The 19876-nt window shown below is 38.7% G+C and overlaps 6 protein-coding genes across 6 annotated transcripts in view; 4 read left to right on the forward strand and 2 right to left on the reverse strand.

Moving 5' to 3' along the window:
• Positions 1-639: 639 nt before the first annotated feature.
• LOC18008237 (putative G3BP-like protein) lies at positions 640-3597 on the reverse strand. Its single transcript, XM_006390977.2, has 9 exons — positions 3375-3597; positions 3063-3238; positions 2436-2691; positions 2069-2325; positions 1813-1993; positions 1596-1711; positions 1438-1503; positions 1294-1354; positions 640-1197 (listed from the first exon to the last, which is right to left on the reverse strand). The coding sequence occupies exons 2-9, from the start codon at positions 3234-3236 to the stop codon at positions 1004-1006; spliced, it is 1305 nt and encodes a 434-aa protein (XP_006391039.1). The 5' UTR covers positions 3237-3238; positions 3375-3597; the 3' UTR covers positions 640-1003.
• A 2484-nt stretch (positions 3598-6081) lies between these two features.
• Positions 6082-8331, forward strand: LOC18009480 (putative methylesterase 15, chloroplastic). Its single transcript, XM_006390978.2, has 5 exons — positions 6082-6734; positions 7087-7323; positions 7421-7564; positions 7806-7940; positions 8041-8331. Exons 1-5 carry the CDS (start codon positions 6096-6098, stop codon positions 8329-8331), a joined length of 1446 nt encoding a protein of 481 aa, XP_006391040.2. The 5' UTR covers positions 6082-6095.
• A 408-nt stretch (positions 8332-8739) lies between these two features.
• Positions 8740-10514, forward strand: LOC18008236 (protein SPIRAL1-like 2). Its single transcript, XM_006390979.2, has 3 exons — positions 8740-8951; positions 9699-9988; positions 10185-10514. The coding sequence occupies exons 2-3, from the start codon at positions 9725-9727 to the stop codon at positions 10272-10274; spliced, it is 354 nt and encodes a 117-aa protein (XP_006391041.1). The 5' UTR covers positions 8740-8951; positions 9699-9724; the 3' UTR covers positions 10275-10514.
• A 352-nt stretch (positions 10515-10866) lies between these two features.
• On the forward strand, positions 10867-17133 carry LOC18008082 (serine/threonine-protein kinase dst1). Its single transcript, XM_006390980.2, has 18 exons — positions 10867-11689; positions 11835-11923; positions 12008-12115; positions 12251-12358; positions 12529-12619; positions 12778-12830; positions 12973-13035; positions 13345-13389; positions 13665-13700; positions 14288-14343; positions 14754-14835; positions 15080-15202; positions 15285-15435; positions 15758-15908; positions 16094-16292; positions 16388-16588; positions 16675-16760; positions 16855-17133. The coding sequence occupies exons 1-18, from the start codon at positions 10945-10947 to the stop codon at positions 16952-16954; spliced, it is 2487 nt and encodes an 828-aa protein (XP_006391042.1). The 5' UTR covers positions 10867-10944; the 3' UTR covers positions 16955-17133.
• Positions 17134-17208: 75 nt separating this feature from the next.
• Positions 17209-19051, forward strand: LOC18008954. Its single transcript, XM_006390982.2, has 5 exons — positions 17209-17482; positions 17853-17917; positions 18010-18188; positions 18302-18410; positions 18505-19051. Exons 1-5 carry the CDS (start codon positions 17236-17238, stop codon positions 18802-18804), a joined length of 900 nt encoding a protein of 299 aa, XP_006391044.1. The 5' UTR covers positions 17209-17235; the 3' UTR covers positions 18805-19051.
• The window catches only part of LOC18008781 (fructokinase-like 2, chloroplastic), a 2806-nt gene continuing 1887 nt past the window's right edge, over positions 18958-19876 (reverse strand). Inside the window, 2 exon segments of the mRNA XM_006390983.2 lie at positions 18958-19397; positions 19485-19867. Of these exon segments, the coding sequence (XP_006391045.2) occupies positions 19054-19397; positions 19485-19867 (727 nt within the window). The 3' untranslated portion in view covers positions 18958-19053.

Here is a 19876-nt window from a genome sequence, read left to right on the forward strand (position 1 = left end):
ATTCTGGTCAACAGTAAACCATAATAAATCACGGTTTGGGGAGATTTTTGATTAGAAACTTTACATTCAGAGTCAAATAAGTTTAGAAAATCTGATTTAGGGGAAAATTAGTTTGAAAACTTGGTGATATACGACGGAGTCTAAACTTCGGGTGGATCTATTATTATATCATAATTCTGAGGGGGAAATAAGTCGTTTTCCCTGAAAAGTAAGTTTGAATCTTTCCTAAGAAAGCTCAGGAATCTATGTATGTAGCAAATTATGGGATTGTGGGATTGTGAGATTGCAAAATAGAAGAAAACATTACCTTTGGTATGGAGATAAGTGGACATCCAGTGCTTCTGTTGACGTGTAAGCCTGTAAGGGCTTTGTAATCCATATCAAGCAATTGGTAATTACATTTTTTATTGGATTCATTTACTTCTTTTCATAACTAACCGCTATTTAGATTTGATCCCAGATGTATTAATCATTCTTTGTTTCTTTACAAATAAGTGAATTACATACTTGAATGATGCGAAAAGCTCTCATCTTAAATTATTCAGTTCTCTAAAACGTGAATGATTCGCAAAACGGAACACAGGATTTTACCTCCACGTATTTGCAGGAGGAAACTTTATTGATTTCAAGTTTTAAACCTATAACTGAAAATCAAATTTATTTTTTATTCTTAAAAAGCGTATTATTACACGTCGATAGCTATAATCTGAAAGGTGAATTTTCGAATAAAAAATTTGGAATGTAGAAAAGCAGAAAACAGTAGAAAACTCGTCTGGTGAAAGGAAAAAGAAAAAGAAAAAATAAACAGAAGAATGATGTCGACTCCCATTAAGGAGTAAAGAAAAAAAGACCTAAAAAGGTAAAAGTGATATGAATCTGTAATGTAGAAAAATAATCTCAACTTGCAAGCGTCTTCCTTATCTCTTAAGATGCTAAATTTTCTATGAAGGCTGCAAATTATAACTGTTCTTGTGTAGTGGCTTGTGTTTTCAGATGAGAGCATTCAAGCTTTAACCTCAGGAGCTCCTCCTTCACTGTTTTTCTGGTTATTGTCTCCTCTTCTCTCGTTTCTGCCACCTTTCCTACGGCTTTTGATAGGCTTGAAATCATCTCCTCCATCATCTGCAGAGCCATTCTGCTGAGTCTTGCTTCCACCTACACTTCTCACACCAGAAGATTTGTTTCCATCATAATCAACTGCAAAAACATAAACATGAGGAAGTTTCAGGCTTGCACGCGAGAAGCTGAGAACTTTCAGATCAAAGATGGGTTGAAAGAAAGAGAGAAGCTTACCTTGCTTTTCCTTTACACGAAGCTTACGATCTGCAAGCCTGAAGGGATTGTTCTTGGCAGCCTGGAAACGACAAGAGTTCGAATCAGAGGTTCGTATGTGTTTTCTTTTAAAGGGGAAACAAGAAACTAGTATTTATCATTTACCTGAAGCACGCTCTGTACAGAGGTAGCAGATTCAAAGGCAACAAACCCGAAGCAAATTCCTTGAACCTGGATGCATGAGAAAAGATTTAGAATTGTTGCTTATGCTTTCATGAAAGGAAACTACGAGAGGTGATGAGATTGATAAAAAGATCATATACCCTGGAGCTTCTGACTTGAATCCCATTTTCTCTGATAGGACCAAAGTCCTTGAACAGTTCATGGAGTTGAGGCGGCATTGCATCCATTGGAAGATTTGCCACGAATATCGAAGTGCCTGAAACCAAACAATACTATCAGACATCCAAAACAGACAAGAAGAGAAAAGACTTGTATAAATCCAACGATTAATGGATGAACCATCCTCTGCCTTCTGACCTGGTTCCTCGATGAACTTGTGATCATTTCTCTTTTCATATTTACTAGCAGCCGCAGGTGCACGAGGTGCTGCAGGTGCTCGAGGTGCTACAGCTGCACGAGGTTGTCCTCCCATGTATTTAGGTTTCTGAACTGGGGCTTTAACTTGAAACGGAGCGGCGTTTCTTGCCGTTGATTGAACCTGTATCACTTTACTTTATAAGTATGCACATATGGCCAATGTAAATAAATCAAAAATCTCAAGAAGAAAACTCACCATCGCAGCCCAAGACATCTTTGCTCCATCAACCTGAGGAGCAGCTGTTCCAGCAACTGGCTCTTTCGGTTTTTGACCAGTGACAGCTTTCTCACCACTGTGATTGATCTTTCCATTGTCCATTGGTGGAGTAGCAGCTCCAGCAACAACGTTCTTAACCTCAGCAGCATTCTTAACTTCAGAAGCAATAACAGAGTTCACAGCAGATGCACCAGTTTTGTGGATCGGCTCAGTCTTAGCCGTTTCAGTTTCCGGCACTATAATGGTTGTACACAAAAGAGTTCTCAATATAGATTTTATGATATGGACACTGTTGCACATATAAAGCTACAAAATTCAATTTAATACAAGAATTAGACTCCCTTACCAGAGTCAGCAACTGGCAGGGCTGTTGGAGTGGAAGCATGTTCATCAACAAAGCGAAAGATGTCGTTGAGGACAACGAATGTACGCTCTTGACGAGCTAGATAGAACATTTGGGAAAACTTCCTCTTGAGGTTGTCTTTTCCAGTCAAGAAACCAATGACCATGATGAATACTCCACCTTCCAATGAGTTCTGAGAATCCACACTCAGCACCTCGGATGTCGTGCTGTCACGAGACAGGAAGTGCTTGTTGATAGCCTGGACCAAGATGATAAACAATGTGTGAGGTTCTCGATTTGCATAGACAACTAGACAATAAGAGTCTTTTAACTCCGGTTTTTGATTGAAGAAAGGTCAGCAACATTAAGCATACAAAATAACCTCGAGGAGCTCTGATCTAGCATAAACAATTATTAGTAGAACTGATTCCAACAATGCAATAAATAGCAGAGAGATTAACAAGAAAAGCTAACAACAACACTAAATGGTATATGCCCAAGAGAACAAAAAGCAATATTGACCTAGTAGCCTAAATAAAAGGATAGTTTCACTGAATTCAAACAATAGGAGTATGGAGAGTAGGGCAAAAGAAGAAGACTTTTTGAATCCAAATTGAGAATTGAATTTACCTCAACGGAAGTAAAAGACAACATAGTACCATCAGGTCCTGGTCTGCTGACAACACTAGCATCTTGATAAAGCTTCCGAGCTTCTTGAGGAACTGTTTCGACAATATGATAATACTGTTCAACAAAAGCCTCAGAGACTTCTTGAGCCGAAACAACACCTTCCTCGGTAGCCATATCTGCGGGAAATTCAAGATCAAACAGATTGGAGAGAAGAACCCAATTAAGATTCGAATCGAAAACCCTAAGATCAGAAAAAAAAAAATCTCAAATCTGAATTCGGATTAAAAAAAGGAGAGATCTATAGAACCAAACCTGGCGGCAGAGAAAGATGGACCGAGGAGAGTCCGGAGAATTTGGCCGGAGAGAAAAAGGAAGAAACTTTTTGAGAGAGAGAAGTGTGATTTAGGTTTCGAGATTTGGGAAGAGAGGAGGGGCGAGAAGGAGAGAGAGAGAGGAGAATTAATAGGGTTTTAGAGAGGTTCCCAGATTCTGCTTTTGATTTGGTGAGAAAAAAAAAGGAAAGAAGAAATATTTATTCCTATTTCTGTTAGAAGGTAGGCTTTTCCTTTCTTTCTTAGGAACTCGGAGAAACACATTACACACAAGTACACAACTAAGTTAATTGTGTTTTGGTTTTGGTCTTGACTAGGACGCTTTTTATGTTTTTTTTTTTTTTTACTTTTTATAACCTTTTCTCGTTGACGCATTGAGTCCTTTGACATAACCAAACATCACACGGTTAAAAAGTTGTAAAGAAAAGAAAAAGAGAATCATCTTTTAACTTTGTAGTTTGTACTCTCTCACTGATCGAGTCAAGTGGTTCGTACTTACTGACGGCAGTGTAGCCAAAATTCTTCGACCTTATGACACTTACCAAGTTACAACTTACAAGCCAAACAAAAATACCACTATGTCATAGTATTATTCACCTGAAGATATGTTAATTTGATGATTTTTTTATTTATATTCTTAATAGAATCTACTGTTATTAGTTTGATTATATCAAAATATTATGTTATTTCAAAACTTTCGGTTTTTATTGATTCTATCATTCTATTTAATTTTTGTGTTATTGAAATATGTATTATTCATATTTCAACTAATAAAACAAAACTTCCAAAATATTATGGTGTCCAGTGGTGGAACCAGAAATTTTTTTAACCGGAGTCGAGGAAAGCATCCAGCATGAAATTAGGGGATCACTCAAAAAAAGTTCAACAAATTCTTTCAACAATAACATGCATTAGTAAACTTAAATTCTAATTTTTGTAATTTGAACTGGATCAATTGACCACTCCACACTCTATGTAACTCCGCCACTGATGATGTCTATGGATATTTTGGATCTTTAAAGTCATTCTAGTGAAGATTTTGATAAATTTTACAAAAATTTCTTTACAAATATCATAAAACTCTCAGCAAATTTCAAGTGTCTTTAACTTTTAAAAATACTGAATACAATTCTCTCTAAACCTCCCATAGTTGGGAGTCTTGGAGATTTTTTTTCCTATTTGTAAGAAACAACGAATGATAAAGCAACATGTGGACAAACACACCAAAAGGGTAGTCATGCTCGATAGCTTAGAGTGAGATTTAAATCCGAGAAGAATAAAAAGGAATTTAATTTATAAGACACTTATGGTAGGTTTTCGTTAGTAAGAAATAAATATCAAATCATTCGCATATTAATTACCCAAGAAAAAATCGTTAGCAATTAATACGTTTCCAAAATTTTCAAATAAACTTCATTACAAGGTCTATTTTCCTTTTCAGTAATACGAATATAAATATTAAATATCACGAATATCATGAATATCATCATTACAAATTTACAAGGTCGATTTTCAGTAAACAAACACTCACCATTGCAGCAAAGAATCTCTAGCTTCATCAGGCTGATGACCAACTGGCTCTACTGGTTTTTGAGCGGTGACAACTTTTTCATTAGAATACTCAATCTTTCCATTGTCCAGTGGAGAGGAGTTTTTCCAGCAACAACCATCTTATCTTCAGCAGCATTAACAGAGTTCTCCCCAGAAACATCGTTTTTTGTGAATCGGCTCGTTCTTGTTTAGCTAATCAGTTGGCTTCACCATCTCAGTTGCTGGCACTATAATAATAATATATCCACAAAAGAGTTTGTAATTAATATAGAATTAGAAAACGGACATGTACTTTCTTTTTTGTAAAACTTCAAACTTAATCAAATGGAACTTAGACAACTTACCAAATATATTCAGCAACTGGCAGAATTATTGGAGTGGAAGCCTCTTCATCAACATAGCGAAAGATGTCATCAACGAGATCGTATACAGCAAAATTATCGACAGTGTGTTGTGTGTATTAACGACGTGCCAGATAGATCACATTTGAGAAAATTTCCTCTTCAGGTTATCTTTTCGAGTCAAGAAACCAATAACCATGATAAATATCCCACCTTCCAAAGAATTTTCAGAATGGATACTCAGCACCTTAAATGTATTACCATATAGTCACATGAATTTAATGAACTAGTTTCACCTTAGACGAGTTTACCGTGCCACCACCCACGTTGTTTTGTTGATTAAGGCACCCACAGTATTTTAACTTCTTCTTATTACCTTTGCTTCATTAATCTGTTTCCTTGAACAGCAGACCAAAAAAAAAAAACAGCTTTTATTGCTGCATATTGTAAAAATAATTGGTCTGCTCTTGCTAGAAAGTCAAATGAGCAGAGAAATGCTCAAAGAAAGTGCCCTCCCATGTTCCTCCCTCTTTCTTCTTTCCCTTAACTGTTTAGGCAATCAAATTTCACTATTTTATAATTGAATATTCAACAATCAAAACTATAATCTAAACTCTAAACCAATTTTCTCCAATTTGTATTTTCGTGAGACTCAAGAAAACATAATTAGTGTCAAAAACTATCACGATCAAGCAGATTTAATCAAAGAGGCGAGAGACTAACTTAAGCTACAGCTTCACAACGTGAAGGTCTCAACTAAACATTTTTCACCCATCAAAACACAAAACAATACACATGCAAGCACGAACATGCTCCATATATATATTCACATAAACACATACAAACGTGAATACACATTCTCCTCTCATAAACACAGACCAAAAGCAAAAATGGGGAACTCTTTGAGATGCATATCACAAGAACAAGATCCGAACCAAAAGAAACCCTCCATCGTCAACGGAGGAGGAGGAGGAGAGAGTGGCAACTCGGAGAAACACGTACGGAGGTTGTCTCTGATACCATCTTTCCGGCGCCGGACTTTACTACCGTCTCTCTCCTGCTCTGGATCCTCCACGTCTACATCGTCAACGTCGAAGAAAGGAGGAATCAAGACGAAGAAGAAGATCAGAGAAAGACATCACCAAGAACATCACCATGACCACGAGAAAGACTCTCTCATCCAAGAGAAAACCTTAGCCGCTACTAATATCCTCTTTAGCCAGACGCCACGTAACAGCAACTCTGCTCCTCCTTTCCGACGGTCAACCTCCGTCGTCTATCCCTCCAGTACTCAGCCACCTCCCGCTTCCGCCGTCGCCGCCGCCGTAGGTTCCGTTTCCGGCGTCTTGACTCCAAAGAAGTCTACAAGTGGATTCGTCAGAAGCTCCAGCAATAGGCAGAGATCAAGCACTGATCCTGTTCTCAAACCTAATCAGCTCCTAGACAAGGCAAAGCACTTACTTCCTTTCTCCTCTCCTATATTTTCAGTTTTAATTAAATTCGCGGCCATTCACCGAACCGTTCAAACCGGATAGTTGCTAGATTTGTTAAATGTTTTGGCGGTTTCACTATTTGGAACTCGTTTTTATATGAAACCTATCATTTGATATACACACACATTGTACATTTGGGTTTATCTGTAAGTAATCATTATACTTTTTAGTGATTAAAAAGTTGTAGAAATAGATATATTAGTCATAATCACACAAAAGTTTAAACACCAATCTTGTAACGTAGTGAGACTTGTTATAACTTATAAGATACTAATGATTATGATATGATAAATTGATGGAAGAGCAGGAGCTGAAGGTGGAAGGTGCGGAGACAAAACGGTTCGTGCTGGTTCATGGAGGAGGTTTTGGTGCATGGTGTTGGTACAAGACCATAACGCTCTTAGAGAAACATGGCTTCCAAGTCGACGCCGTTGACCTGACCGGTTCTGGTGTCAGCTCCTTCGACACTAACAACATAACCAGCCTCGCTCAGTACGTCAAACCACTCCTTCACTTCTTCGACACCCTTAAACCCAACGAAAAGGTCGAGAGAGCTCGCTTCAATATTTTGATTTGTTGTCTTTGTAATTAATCATCATCAAATTGTTTATTAATGAGCATTTTTGATTTGATTGGTTCAGGTGATATTAGTGGGGCATGATTTTGGAGGGGCTTGTATGTCTTATGCCATGGAGATGTTCCCTTCTAAGATCTCTAAGGCTGTTTTCATCTCTGCTGCTATGTTGGCCAATGCCCAAAGCACTCTTGATCTCTTTAACCAACAGGTTTTGCTTTTTTTGTTCAAAACTATTTAATTCCACATTTTTAATCCTTATTTTTTTAATTAGGGTGATTTTGTTAAATAACTAACAAGGTTTTACTTTCAATATTTACATCTACTTATAGGTTTTGACTGTTATTATTGTAAATTTGTAGATAAAACTCTTATGTTATGAATGCATACACTCTTTTTTGTTAGTGTTCCTTTGTGCAACCATTTGAGTCGTTTGAGTTTAATTTTCACAGCCGGAGTCAAATTATGATCTGATGGAACAAGTCCATATATTCCTGTACGCCAACGGCAAAAAGAATCCTCCAACAGCCGTTGATTTCGACAGATCTTTGCTTAAGGATTTTTTCTTTAACCAGAGCCCCCCAAAGGTAGGTAACACTCATACATTATTAGGCTAACAAAAACCGAACCGGTTTCGGTTTGACTAAACCAGACACTATTTTTTTTTTTTTTTGTTTTGGGGTTCAGGACGTTGCATTAGCGTCGGTATCCATGAGACCAATCCCATTCGCGCCGGTGGTCGAAAAGCTTCACGTGTCGGAGAAGAACTACGGTTCGATAAGGCGGTTCTACATCAAAACCATGGAGGAGGATTACGCTGTACCGGTTTCTCTCCAAGACGCCATGATAAAATCGAACCCTCCAGAACAAGTTTTTCAGCTCAAAGGCTCAGATCACGCCCCGTTCTTCTCTCGTCCTCAGTCCTTGAACCGAATACTCGTCGAGATTTCTCAAATACCTTCCAAGAAAACCTCCTGATCATTGTTACCGGTTATGTAAACCGGAAATAATCAAAACACAACCGGACATAGGATCCTTTAAACTTTATGAGTTAGAGATTGTCATATTTTTTTGTTTGCCGCAGAGATATGAACAAAAACACCCATTTGGGATGGGTCCTTTCTCATTATTTGTAACTTTTATGAAACAGTAAGTAAGCTTTATGGATTTTGATTAATCAATGGAAAATTATTAGAAAAGTAAAATTAATTAGTGGATTACAGTATTACACACACGACACACCAAGTGCTTACTACTTACTAGAAAAAGGAGAAAACGACAGCGGTTTATAAAGTGATTGTTGTTCTGTTGAATTGAACGTGCCAGCTAAGCGTTACCTTTACTATTTGTTTATTTGGTTACATCCGTTATCGGCATTTACTCCTATTTACAGAAGAAAAATAGATTCTGGAAAAAAAAGTAAAAGTGGAACGTTCTCGTTTTATAAAAGAGATCTTTCTCTGAGCTTTTCCCCTTTTGTGTTTGTGTGCCTATAAAATCACAAGTCACAGACATCTCGCTTTCTCTCACTGACTCTTCCTCGCATCTTTCTCCGATCACATTGCCGATAACTAGATCTATTATCGGAGCCGCCGCAGGTAAATGTTTCGGAGTCGCTCTTTCTTTCTTCCCGATCACATTTGTTGCGCTCTTTCGAGTCGTAAGATGCCCAATTGGATAGGGTTTTCGGCAATCGTAGTGTTGTTTTAGGTGTTTGGTTGATGCGAATACGAAGAATCGGATATTGATATACGAGGGAATGTTTATGCTCTAGGTTATCGAGCAATTGCTTTTGGTTAGGTTCAGATGAAGATCGATTGTTTTATCTTGGCTATTTTTACTTCAAAATGGTGTGTGTTTCGTGTTTCAGTATGTATTTCAAAATTGATTTGGTGAGTCTTCTAAATGATGTTATGCCGGTGATGATAAGTTGTTGAATGGCTCTCAAGGGTCTGATTCTGAATTCAAGTTTTGCTTTGAGCTCCTACTGGTTCATGTTTGTGATCTCGTTTTCATTGTTCTCAAGTGAGTTCCGAAATTGGGGACTTTTAGTCTAACGCTCAAGTACCACCTTCTTGTGCTAGCTTTGTTTTGCCTTGTAGATGTGAGTTTTTTTTTTTTTCAGAAATTTTCACCGCCAAGCTGTTTTCGTAAGATTTGATAGTTTTGAGTAGATTTGGATCTTGTGAATAGCAGCTGGATATGTTCTGTGCAAGTGTTTAGTGACCTAGGAATTGAGTAACACAGTCCATTATTCTGTTTTGTGGTTGTTTACCATCAAATTTGTTCTATATGATATAATATGATGCTGATTCAAGATTTCCTCATATGTGCTGAATCCATAGCTTAGTGCCTTACCAAGAGAGAGAGAATGGGTCGTGGAGTTAGTGCAGGTGGAGGGCAGAGTTCTTTGGGTTATCTTTTTGGGAGCGGAGAGGCTCCAAAGCCAGCCGTTAACAATGCTCCAGCTGAAACTCAGCCTGCTCCTACTCCTCCTCCTCCTTCTCCAGCACAGCCTAAAACCGAAGCTCCAAAACCTGTTGATGTCACCAAACAAGGTCCTGCTGGTCTCAATAGCAACTCTGCAAACAATTACATGCGCGCAGATGGACAGAACACAGGCAACTTCCTCACGGTATGTCGACTGAAACTGTGGATACTACTTCAACTGATCAGGTCCTGTCACCTGTGGGCTGGTGTTGGGATAGAAAAATCATCTTTATCTTTCCGTTTCTTAGATTAGTTGCCTGAAAGATGAAGAAGACAGGGAAGAAGTGATGGTTTTCACTTATGGTCTGTAGTTACTAAAACATGTTTTGGTTGTTATGCAGGACCGGCCATCGACCAAGGTTCACTCAGCTCCAGGAGGTGGCTCGTCTCTGGATTACCTCTTTGGTGGTGGACCTGGTGGTAGCAACTAGCAACTGAGGCCAAGCTGGGTCACTACTCTATCTTTCTTAATCCTTTTGTCATTCTTATGGAACCTCTTTGTTCCCTGTCCCCAAAAAAAAGAAAGAAAACAAAAAAACTCTGTATGATGTCTAAATTTTAGTATACATATGAGCTTCTTTGTGATAAAAAAACATATGAGCTTCATATGTTGTATCTTTGTATTTCAATCAAAACATTTGTGATAAGTGAATGGTATACCGCTTTTTTCATTTTTTGTTTTCATGATTCTTGTATGTTTTAATAAAATTTTCACATTTTGAAATGTGATTTCTTAGAGAAAACGAGGAAAACTTATCGAGTTAAAAGTATTTTGATATTTGATCATTTGGTTATTCCTTTATTGATGTGACTCTCATTCGATCTTCTACAACTTTCGAAATTCAGAGAAAAACTCCTATCCCGATTTCTATCCCAATTCATGGAATTGAATTGTGAAACTAATTGCAGAGATACTGGTCTTTAGAGAATTTCATTTTTGTTACCAACTTGCAAAACAAATTTTTAAGTTGGCCCATTTTTTCATTTTATAGTATTTTCTTATTTCTGTGTTTTTTTCCTGATTAATTTCATTATACGAGCCGCGCTGTTTGCCTGACTCTCTCTCTCTCACACACCGGCGACAACGGTACAGCCATAGATATGGATCATAACTCGCCGAGATCTCGACGGAGCCGGAAACCGGAGCCTAAACCCGATATATACGCCACTTTCGTAGTCCACTCCGACTCGGATTCCGATCAAGGTCGAGATCGAGACAAACGCAAGGCCAAGCCCGAGGAGGACGAAAATGTCGATTTATACGCTACAATGGTCTACAAAGGTGACAGTGACGGAGGAGGAGGTGAGGAAGATGACGATGACGACGACGACTCTTTGCTTCCTCCTCTGCTCAAGCGTCTTCCCAAGGATTTTGGGGGCGGCGCGTCGCTCGACTACGACGAGGACGACGGTGATGGTGATGGAGATTTCGGCACGATGATTGTGAAGTCAGATCGGAGCAGTCATAGCAAGAACAGTCCGTACTCGTCCAACCCGCGAATGGCTGTCAGTCCTAGGAGGAGAGCCAGGGGCGACGATGAGGAATCTTCCGATGAGGAAGACGAAGAAGATGATGACGGAGGAGAGTACGGTACCTTTGTTGTGAAATCTTCGTCTAAAAAGGGAAAAGAGAAAGAGAAGGAGATGGATTTGTCAACTATGGGAAGGGCTGTGGCGAGTATGCAGAAATCAAGTTTTGGTGGTAAGAATCGGAAATCTAGGCCTTCCTCTCCTTCTGAAAATCGGAGAATGCAGCAGCAGAACAGTAAGATGTCGACTACGTCCCTTCCAGAGAGCATTACAAGGGAAGATCCAACCACCAAATACGAATTCCTCAATGAACTTGGTAACATACTTTCTCATAGCTTAATTACTTGTTCATCGTTTGCTGCATTATGTTGCTATTAATATATCGATTGCTCCCACTGGTAATCCAATTAGTAGCAGTTAGTTTTTGCTTACTGTATCAAATTTGGAATCTGGATTGGCAGGGAAAGGATCATATGGATCTGTATACAAGGCAAGAGACTTGAAAACATCGGAGATTGTTGCTGTTAAAGTCATATCACTAACAGAAGGGGTATCAAAAAGCTTTTCCTCAGCCTAAGTTAAAATGCAACAAGTGATAAAGCACTCAATGTGATTCAAGTTCTTCTTCTAACAGGAGGAGGGCTATGAAGAGATCCGGGGGGAAATTGAGATGCTGCAGCAGTGTAATCATCCAAATGTTGTCCGGTACCTTGGGAGTTACCAAGGAGAAGATTATCTTTGGGTGAGCATCTTGGCCATAGCTTGGTTATCTTGTTAGATTTAGCAGCTCTTACTGTTTCGAATCAGTTTGCGTTTTCTTTTATAGATCCATTTAGAGATACAGCGCCTCTCGTTACTAATTTCTGTCTTCTGGCAGATAGTGATGGAGTATTGTGGAGGTGGAAGCGTTGCTGATTTGATGAACGTTACTGAAGAGGCATTGGAGGAGTATCAGATAGCATACATTTGTCGAGAGGCGTTGAAGGTATCCATAATATTTCTGTGACTTCAATTCACTTTATAATATTGCTAGAAGCACAAAGAGGAAAGCTGATTTCTCCTGTATTTGATGGTGGCGTCTTCGCTGCTTGAGCACATCTGTTTCAACTTGTCATAGGCCTAATACTTTTGTTTGTATCGGCGTCTTATATGTAGGGCCTTGCATACTTGCACTCCATATTCAAAGTCCATAGAGATATTAAAGGTGGAAATATCTTGTTGACCGAACAAGGAGAGGTCAAGTTGGGTAAGTTAGCTTGGGGAATTATATATTTAGAAACTTGAAGAGTGGCGTTTACAGATGTTGTTTCTATTAGACATGTTGGCTTTTATGCTTTTAAGCTTGAAATCTTGCTCTGTCTTATCAGTTGCTGATTCCAAAGTTCGCTTCCTTGATCTTTACAGGTGACTTTGGGGTTGCAGCTCAACTTACCCGGACTATGTCGAAGCGAAACACGGTAAAGACCTAATGAATAGAGTTTGCTATGACTAATTTATCAAGCTGCCTTTCATCAATTAGCAATTATCCTATCAATTAGCAATTATCCTAAGAGATGTTTTGTGCCTGATGGTGGGATTGTTTAATGTTTTTGTTTGAAGTTCATTGGGACTCCGCATTGGATGGCCCCAGAGGTTATTCAGGAAAATCGATATGATGGAAAGGTAGGTGTCCTATTTGACAATAATTTGGTCTGGTATATTGTTTTTCGATCAGTTTACAAAATTTCAGTTTATGTGGACTGATGTAATGATACCTTCCATTTTGGAATGTTAGTTTCTGACGTGAAGCGTAAACTTCAGAAATTAACATTCCGAGATGGTTGTAAAACCAGCTCTACCGGATCTTATTTTAGAGGAAGTTAGTGTCTGGTTTGTAGCCAGTTAAAAACTACAGGTGCATAAGTATTCTAGAGAGTAGAATCAGGGATCTTCTAATTTACTCCTTGATGACATTTGGACACTTTATGACAGGTGGATGTATGGGCTCTTGGTGTTTCAGCAATTGAGATGGCAGAGGTAATTTCAAATTACCTCTCTTAGGACTACAATTATGTTATAATTGACAGTTTAGCACTTTTTATTTGAGAATTGCGCAAGCAAAACAAGTTCATGACTGTTTTGAGAGTTGGCTGTCCTCAGTCTCTCACCTGGCATGTTATGGAAAAAATGGAGAAAATTCTTCTCCATTTTGATTAACACTCTTGACTACTCGTCACTTACCTCGCGTCTTCCATATTTCATTCTTAATCATTCTGTGGTCGTCTTCTGACATTTAGTTGTGCTGTTTACAGGGGCTTCCTCCAAGATCAGCAGTTCATCCGATGAGGGTTGTTATATTAGACATCTTGCTTTTGTATTTATGGTGATCAGATATGATTTTAGGATGGGCAACTCATATACGGTCCTGTTTTTTTTTCTTTCTTTTGATTTTTTTTTTCTCTGTTTGGAAAATTGGAATGAAGTGATCTGGACTTGAAGCCATACCTAAAACAATTCCTTGCACTTCGGTTCAAGATTGGCTTCTTTACAAGGGTTTCCCTAAATGTGGTTGCCTCATACTGTTCATTAAATTTAGTTTGACGCTATTTGGTTTGGTCTGTTTTGAAACCAATGCCAAGCAACTTGGTGTGGTGAAGTTTGTCCGATACATTGAAATGGAATGAAATCTGTTAGATCTTGCATGGATTTTTCATAGACGTGGGAGTTGTTAGGCTAGAAAATGGGGGTCCTGAAATGCTCTTTCAAGGTCTTCTCTTGGTTGGTTAGTGATGAAAAACTTGGTAAAAGTGGGAAATATTCATTTATTTGCTTACTTGGTGGCCCATTAAAGTTGTTCTCTGTGAACCCTTTTATCTCATCGCGCTATTGTCGTTCTTTAATATCTTTTATATCTTATCTCATCCGTTTTTTCTAGGTTTTGTTCATGATTTCGATTGAGCCAGCTCCAATGCTTGAAGATAAAGAAAAATGGTATGTCTTTAACCTCCTGAGAATTGCCACATTGGTTGTCATTAAGGCAGAGGAGAATTTTCTAAATCATTTAAGCGCAATCGGTACCTTATATTGTGAATGATACTTGTTTGTAGTCAATTCATAAAATTATATCCACAAGTTCTAATGTGCTATAGTATTTGCATATACACAATATGTAATATACAGTGCTTTATCGATTCAATGATATATTACACTAGAAACAATTATCTCATGGGTCTCAGAGTTTTTCCTAGCACTGGTAATTAAATCTTATAATGTGGTTTGCAGCGTACATTTATGAAAACATTGACCTATAAGTGCGTCGAAGCATAGTAATGCAATTTCCTTTAAAGAGTTCTTCTCACTATCTTATGTTGCACCCAACTGTTGGTTGCTACCCTGTGCAGGTCCCTGGTCTTTCATGATTTTGTTGCAAAGTGCCTCACAAAGGAACCACGTCTTCGCCCAACTGCAGATGAGATGCTTAAGGTAAACTTTGATAATCTTTTGCCTGTACGTCAGTGATCGTTAGTATGTGTATCTCGGGGCTCTCCTTTTCAGCGAACTATGACTTTTTATTATGATAAAAGAACTGTGACTCTTTCTTGTCAATATCAGCATATCTTCAGTTTTAGTTGTCAGAATTATCATCACTTTCATAGCTAACATTCAATTTAGTGTTTAAGTTCTCTGTGTTTTTCTGATGCCGTTCATTCTATGGTTTGAATTTCAGCACAAATTTGTTCAGAGATGTAAAACTGGGGCTTCTGCAATGTCGCCTAAGATTGAGAAGTCCAGACAAATCAGAGCTTCAATGGCTCTGCAAGCGCAAAATGCACCTTCTTCAGAGGACACTGTATGTATTAAATATTTCTCAAACGACCATCTCTCTCTTTGCAAGTTATAGTTGTCTAAATTATAGTATATTCTTGTAACAGTCAACACTGGGTCCAAAATCAAGTGACGAGATTGGAATTACTGTTCCTTCTAAACCTCCTAATAATGGATATCAAAATACCGCCGAAGCACTTTCAGCAAGCACCCTGAAACGGCAGTATATACCAGGCAACACTGTGTTGGCTGGAGAAGGTAAGTGTTACATGCATGACTATCTAAGTCCATTTGCAAACTTTAGTATAAGGAAGCCCAATTAGTGGTGTGTTGTTGTTGACTAATGATTACACTTCTCTAAAATGTTCTGTTAACCTTAGCTTGTTACATAGTAATTTACAAGTTGGCAATCTGTATTTTCAAACATTCATGAAAATTGTTGAGTGCATTTTCTTGGCGATGTATAGTAAACTCTGAGAAATAGGTGCATGATGATTTTGTCGGCGGCCTCTTGAATTTTCTTCCACCATCGTTTTCAAAAAACATGTAACTTTAAGTTTGCATTGGTTCATATGGTCAGGTAGTGATTTTGGAACTGTGATATTTCATGGTGAGGATGAGACAGACGAGAGTTACTCGGGGTCTCAACTTGCCAAAGAGAAAGAATCTTCATCTTCTCAGGTTGATGGCACTTCTGTCGGATTCTCAGGAGAAGAATCAGCTGACCCCTGGTATTTAATCTGTTAAAACCCTTTTTGTTTTGTTTTATCGGGAGCATGTCCAATTAATAAGGCGAGTATGTTTTCCTTTGGTATCATCCAGTTTATTAAAAAGGAAATTATATGGAGATATAATAATCAGTATCTGATGATGTACTTGCTTCCTGAGCATAGTTTAACTTGATACTGGTTGCTAGGATCCATGACAAAAAGAATCCTCCTGCTACCGACGTTCCAGCTGAAAATTCAACTTCAGCATCAGCTTCGATATCTCTCGAGCATAAAACGAAGCTAAATAACATATCTGGAACACACACCGAAGGTGGAAGTGATGCAAGCGGCGGTACCTTGAAGAGTGAAACTGTTGGCAAGAAAGCTTTTGCTTTGCAAGATAAGGTCAGTGACAGTTTTGTTCTGTGATTTTCGTACACTATATTACAACAAGTTATATATAATTGGTTATGACGACTTGGATAATTGGCACATAGCAGTTATGGTCAATCTACGCAGCTGGAAACACAGTGCCGATACCATTCTTGAGAGCAACAGATATATCCCCAATTGCACTCTTGTCAGAGAACATGATCGGAGGCATGCAACAAGACGGGAATGGAACTGTAGCCGTTGAAGCACTTCAAGAGCTCTTCACTTCTGATCCTCAATCCAAAAAAGGCCGACGTGGACAAAACGAGGTCCAGTCCAACTTATATATCCCCTCTCTCTCTACATATATAACGTGTGAATCATAATGTTTATATGGGTTATGAAATGGATGCAGATGCCTCTTCCTCCAAGTGTATACCAGAGACTGACGTCAAGCCCTCCTCTGATGAACCTTGCACAAGTTTTAGCCTACCACAGAGCGTACGTATATATATATCAAACCGGTCTTATGGTTTTTGTTTTACGCCTGGCTATGAATCTAGAAACCCATTTGTGTGAATTTTGGATTCCGCAGGTGTTACGAAGAAATGCCGCTCCAGGAAATGCAAGCAACGCAGGAGCAGCAAACCATTCAGAATCTTTGCGATACTCTTCGCACAATTCTCCGCCTCTAAGGCTCTGTTTGTGTTCATATTTGTTGCCTACTGTTTGTATTAGGTCGTCTCAATGAGTAAATTCACTGATCTTTTTTTTTTTACTTTCCGTTTAGCTAATGCAAAACAATCAATTTTGTATTCTCTTGGCAAAACTGCTAGAGATTTCGATGGAAATGGAAAGCATACTTTTGTGTAATAAGTAAATAAAACTCTAATATAATAGAAACCCTAAACCCAATAATAAAAGATTAGTATTATTACAAGTGAAAGTGGTGTGGCAATTGTGTTGAAGAAGAAGCATGGCGAGATACCAAAGTCTGATTGTAGCTGCTTTGTTGCGAGCTTCTCGCCGCTTTATGTCACCGGCACTCTCCGTTAGGACCTTTTCTTCTTCCTCCTTACTTCCAAAGACAACAACCCTCGTCACTCGTCCTCGCTCTTCTCTTTTTTCTTTCTCCATTTCTAAGTTTTCTTCTTCTTCTCCACCTTCTCTTCGACCGCCGAAAACAGCCGCTCGTAATGCCCACAAAAAAGACTCTTTGGAATGTAAGAGAGGACCTTCTCTTCTTTTGATTGCGTCTTCGTCTTCCGGGTTTCGGGTTTATTGTTCTTATAATGATGTGTGATCTGGCTCGTTACATTCTTTTAGGAGCTCCCTTTTTGGTGCTCGTACGTTTGGCGTTTCTCGTGTCTTTAAGGTGTTTGTTAAAATGTCTCCTGCCTTAATGAAAGAAATGTTTGATAACACTACTTGTCTGCTCTAAGTCAGAAACTCTTTTCACTGTTCTTTTTAATGTGTTATTATGGTCAGATTGATTCTGCAGATTTGCGTCATTGATCCTCTCGGTGCCTTTTTTTCTTGTCCATACAATTCTGCTTCATAAGACACTTTTGGTCTTAACACACGCTTTGGCAGATAAAACAACTGATGATGTGGAGGTCGTAGATGATTGGGAAGAAGAAGCGGAAGTAGAACCAAAGGTATCTTCCTTTCTTCTAGCTTTTTTTTACTCATCAGTTCGCTACTCTGATTCTTACTTTGCTATAAGCTAATCCTTTCTTTCTATTTACAGCTTGGCGATGGAGGAGATGGTGGTGGGGTTGTTCTTGGAGGTGTACCATGGGGTGAAAGAGCTCTCTCTATTGCTGCAGAAGTTGTGAAGCAGTCTGAGGAAGAAGATTTGCAACTGTTTGCTTTCAGAACTTCTCCGCGTGGATATATATACGTCAGACTAGACAAACTCTCGAATGAGTAAAGATGACTCTTCACTCTTTTAGTTACAAAGCCATTGCCAAAGCACTACATTTCTGAAACTAAAGTAAGATTTTTGCTTTTTTTTTTTTTGTATCTTTTCGTGTACAAAGATATGGATGTCCTACCATGGATGAGCTTGAGAAGTTTAGTCGAGAATTTAAAGAAAGACTAGATGATGCAGGGGCTACAAAAGCAGTCCCAGAGGATCTAGCCCTTGAGGTAAAAAAAGAGTCTTTTTCCATGAATCAACAATCATTGCTTGCTCAGGTCATTTTGTTCTAAAATTTGTTTCCGTATTGATGTTACTGTCAAGGTATCATCCCCAGGAGCAGACAGGCTGCTGAGAGTTCCAGAGGATTTGCAGCGATTCAAGGAGATGCCGATGAGAGTAAGCTATGAAGAGGAAACAAACTCGAGGAAAGCAGTAAAGAGTGCAGTGTTCCTCTTGGATTCTGTAGATGCAGAATCAGAGATTTGTATCTGGAAATTAGCAGATGTGAGGGAGAATAGAGATCCCAAAAGCAAAGGCAGACCGTTAAGCCGGAAACAAAAAGACCTGAGAGTCAAAATTCCTTTCACAGATCACAAGAAGATAACTCTATACGTGGACTAGTTAAGGTAGATGATGTAGAAGTTGAGTTGCTAGGAAAGGAAGTTCATTGTTACCGAGGGTTTTGCTCTGCTGTTTGTGGAATACTCTAAGCTCACAACCTTTAGGTTACGTTTATCATTCTGGTTTATGTAACGTTTTAGTTGAGATTGTGAGTAAACATATGAAAATTTTCACTCTACTGAGATGTTGTAAGATTTGAACAGGGAAAAGCTGACTAACAAAATTAGAAGAATCAATTCTTATTGAATATCAAGAACTATCATCATCTTCACTCATTGAGCCAACAAGCTCTAGCTTCCGGTATTCCCTTTCCTCTACTGGTTTCATGACATATGGACCATCCGGCTCATCATAAGGCTTTGAGGTTCGGTATTCCCTTTCTGTTATTGATCTTATACCGTTTGGATCTGATTCCACTTCGTCTTCATCATCATCATCTTCTTCTTCCATGTCATCTTTTGGAGGATATCCTCGGGTTTGTGCCAGCAACCATTGATCAACAACCCCACACTCAATTGCGTATCTTGCTGTGCGTTCCAAGTACCCTTTATCGCTTATAAGATCTGGCTGAACCGTAAGCATTCTTATTAGACCTGAAAGAGAGTGTCATTTAGACTTTAGTTAATCACCACCATAGCTTTTAAATTCTTATGAAACAAGACAAGAGGTGAAAAATGTACCAGCAACAATGCCATCTCCAGATGCTGACATATCCCTGGTAAAAGGAGTAATGGGAGCATCTTCCATTCCAAGGACAGAACCATTGTGCTCTTTGGTATAGTAATGGATCTTCGAAGTGCCATTAGTCACAAACAAGACCTTGAGATTTTCATGCCAAAGCGGTTCCACAGTTTCTGGCGCGTAATGGACAAACTTACTGCTGTCATTGTTTTTTGTATCGAACGCTTCAGTTGGCTCGATTCCACATAAGAATTCAAGTTCCTGTTTCGTGACTTCAATTACGTCTGCAAGATCCCACACTTCTTGTATGAAACTCTTGGTTTCTTCGCTTGACTGCCATAGCGGTAAGGGGAGGTTTAAGTCATAGAAAATGACGTAAGAGCTCGGCATT

Source organism: Eutrema salsugineum, unplaced genomic scaffold (assembly GCF_000478725.1).
Source record: "Eutrema salsugineum unplaced genomic scaffold, Eutsalg1_0 scaffold_9, whole genome shotgun sequence".
In the NCBI taxonomy this organism is placed as follows: Eukaryota; Viridiplantae; Streptophyta; class Magnoliopsida; order Brassicales; family Brassicaceae; genus Eutrema; species Eutrema salsugineum.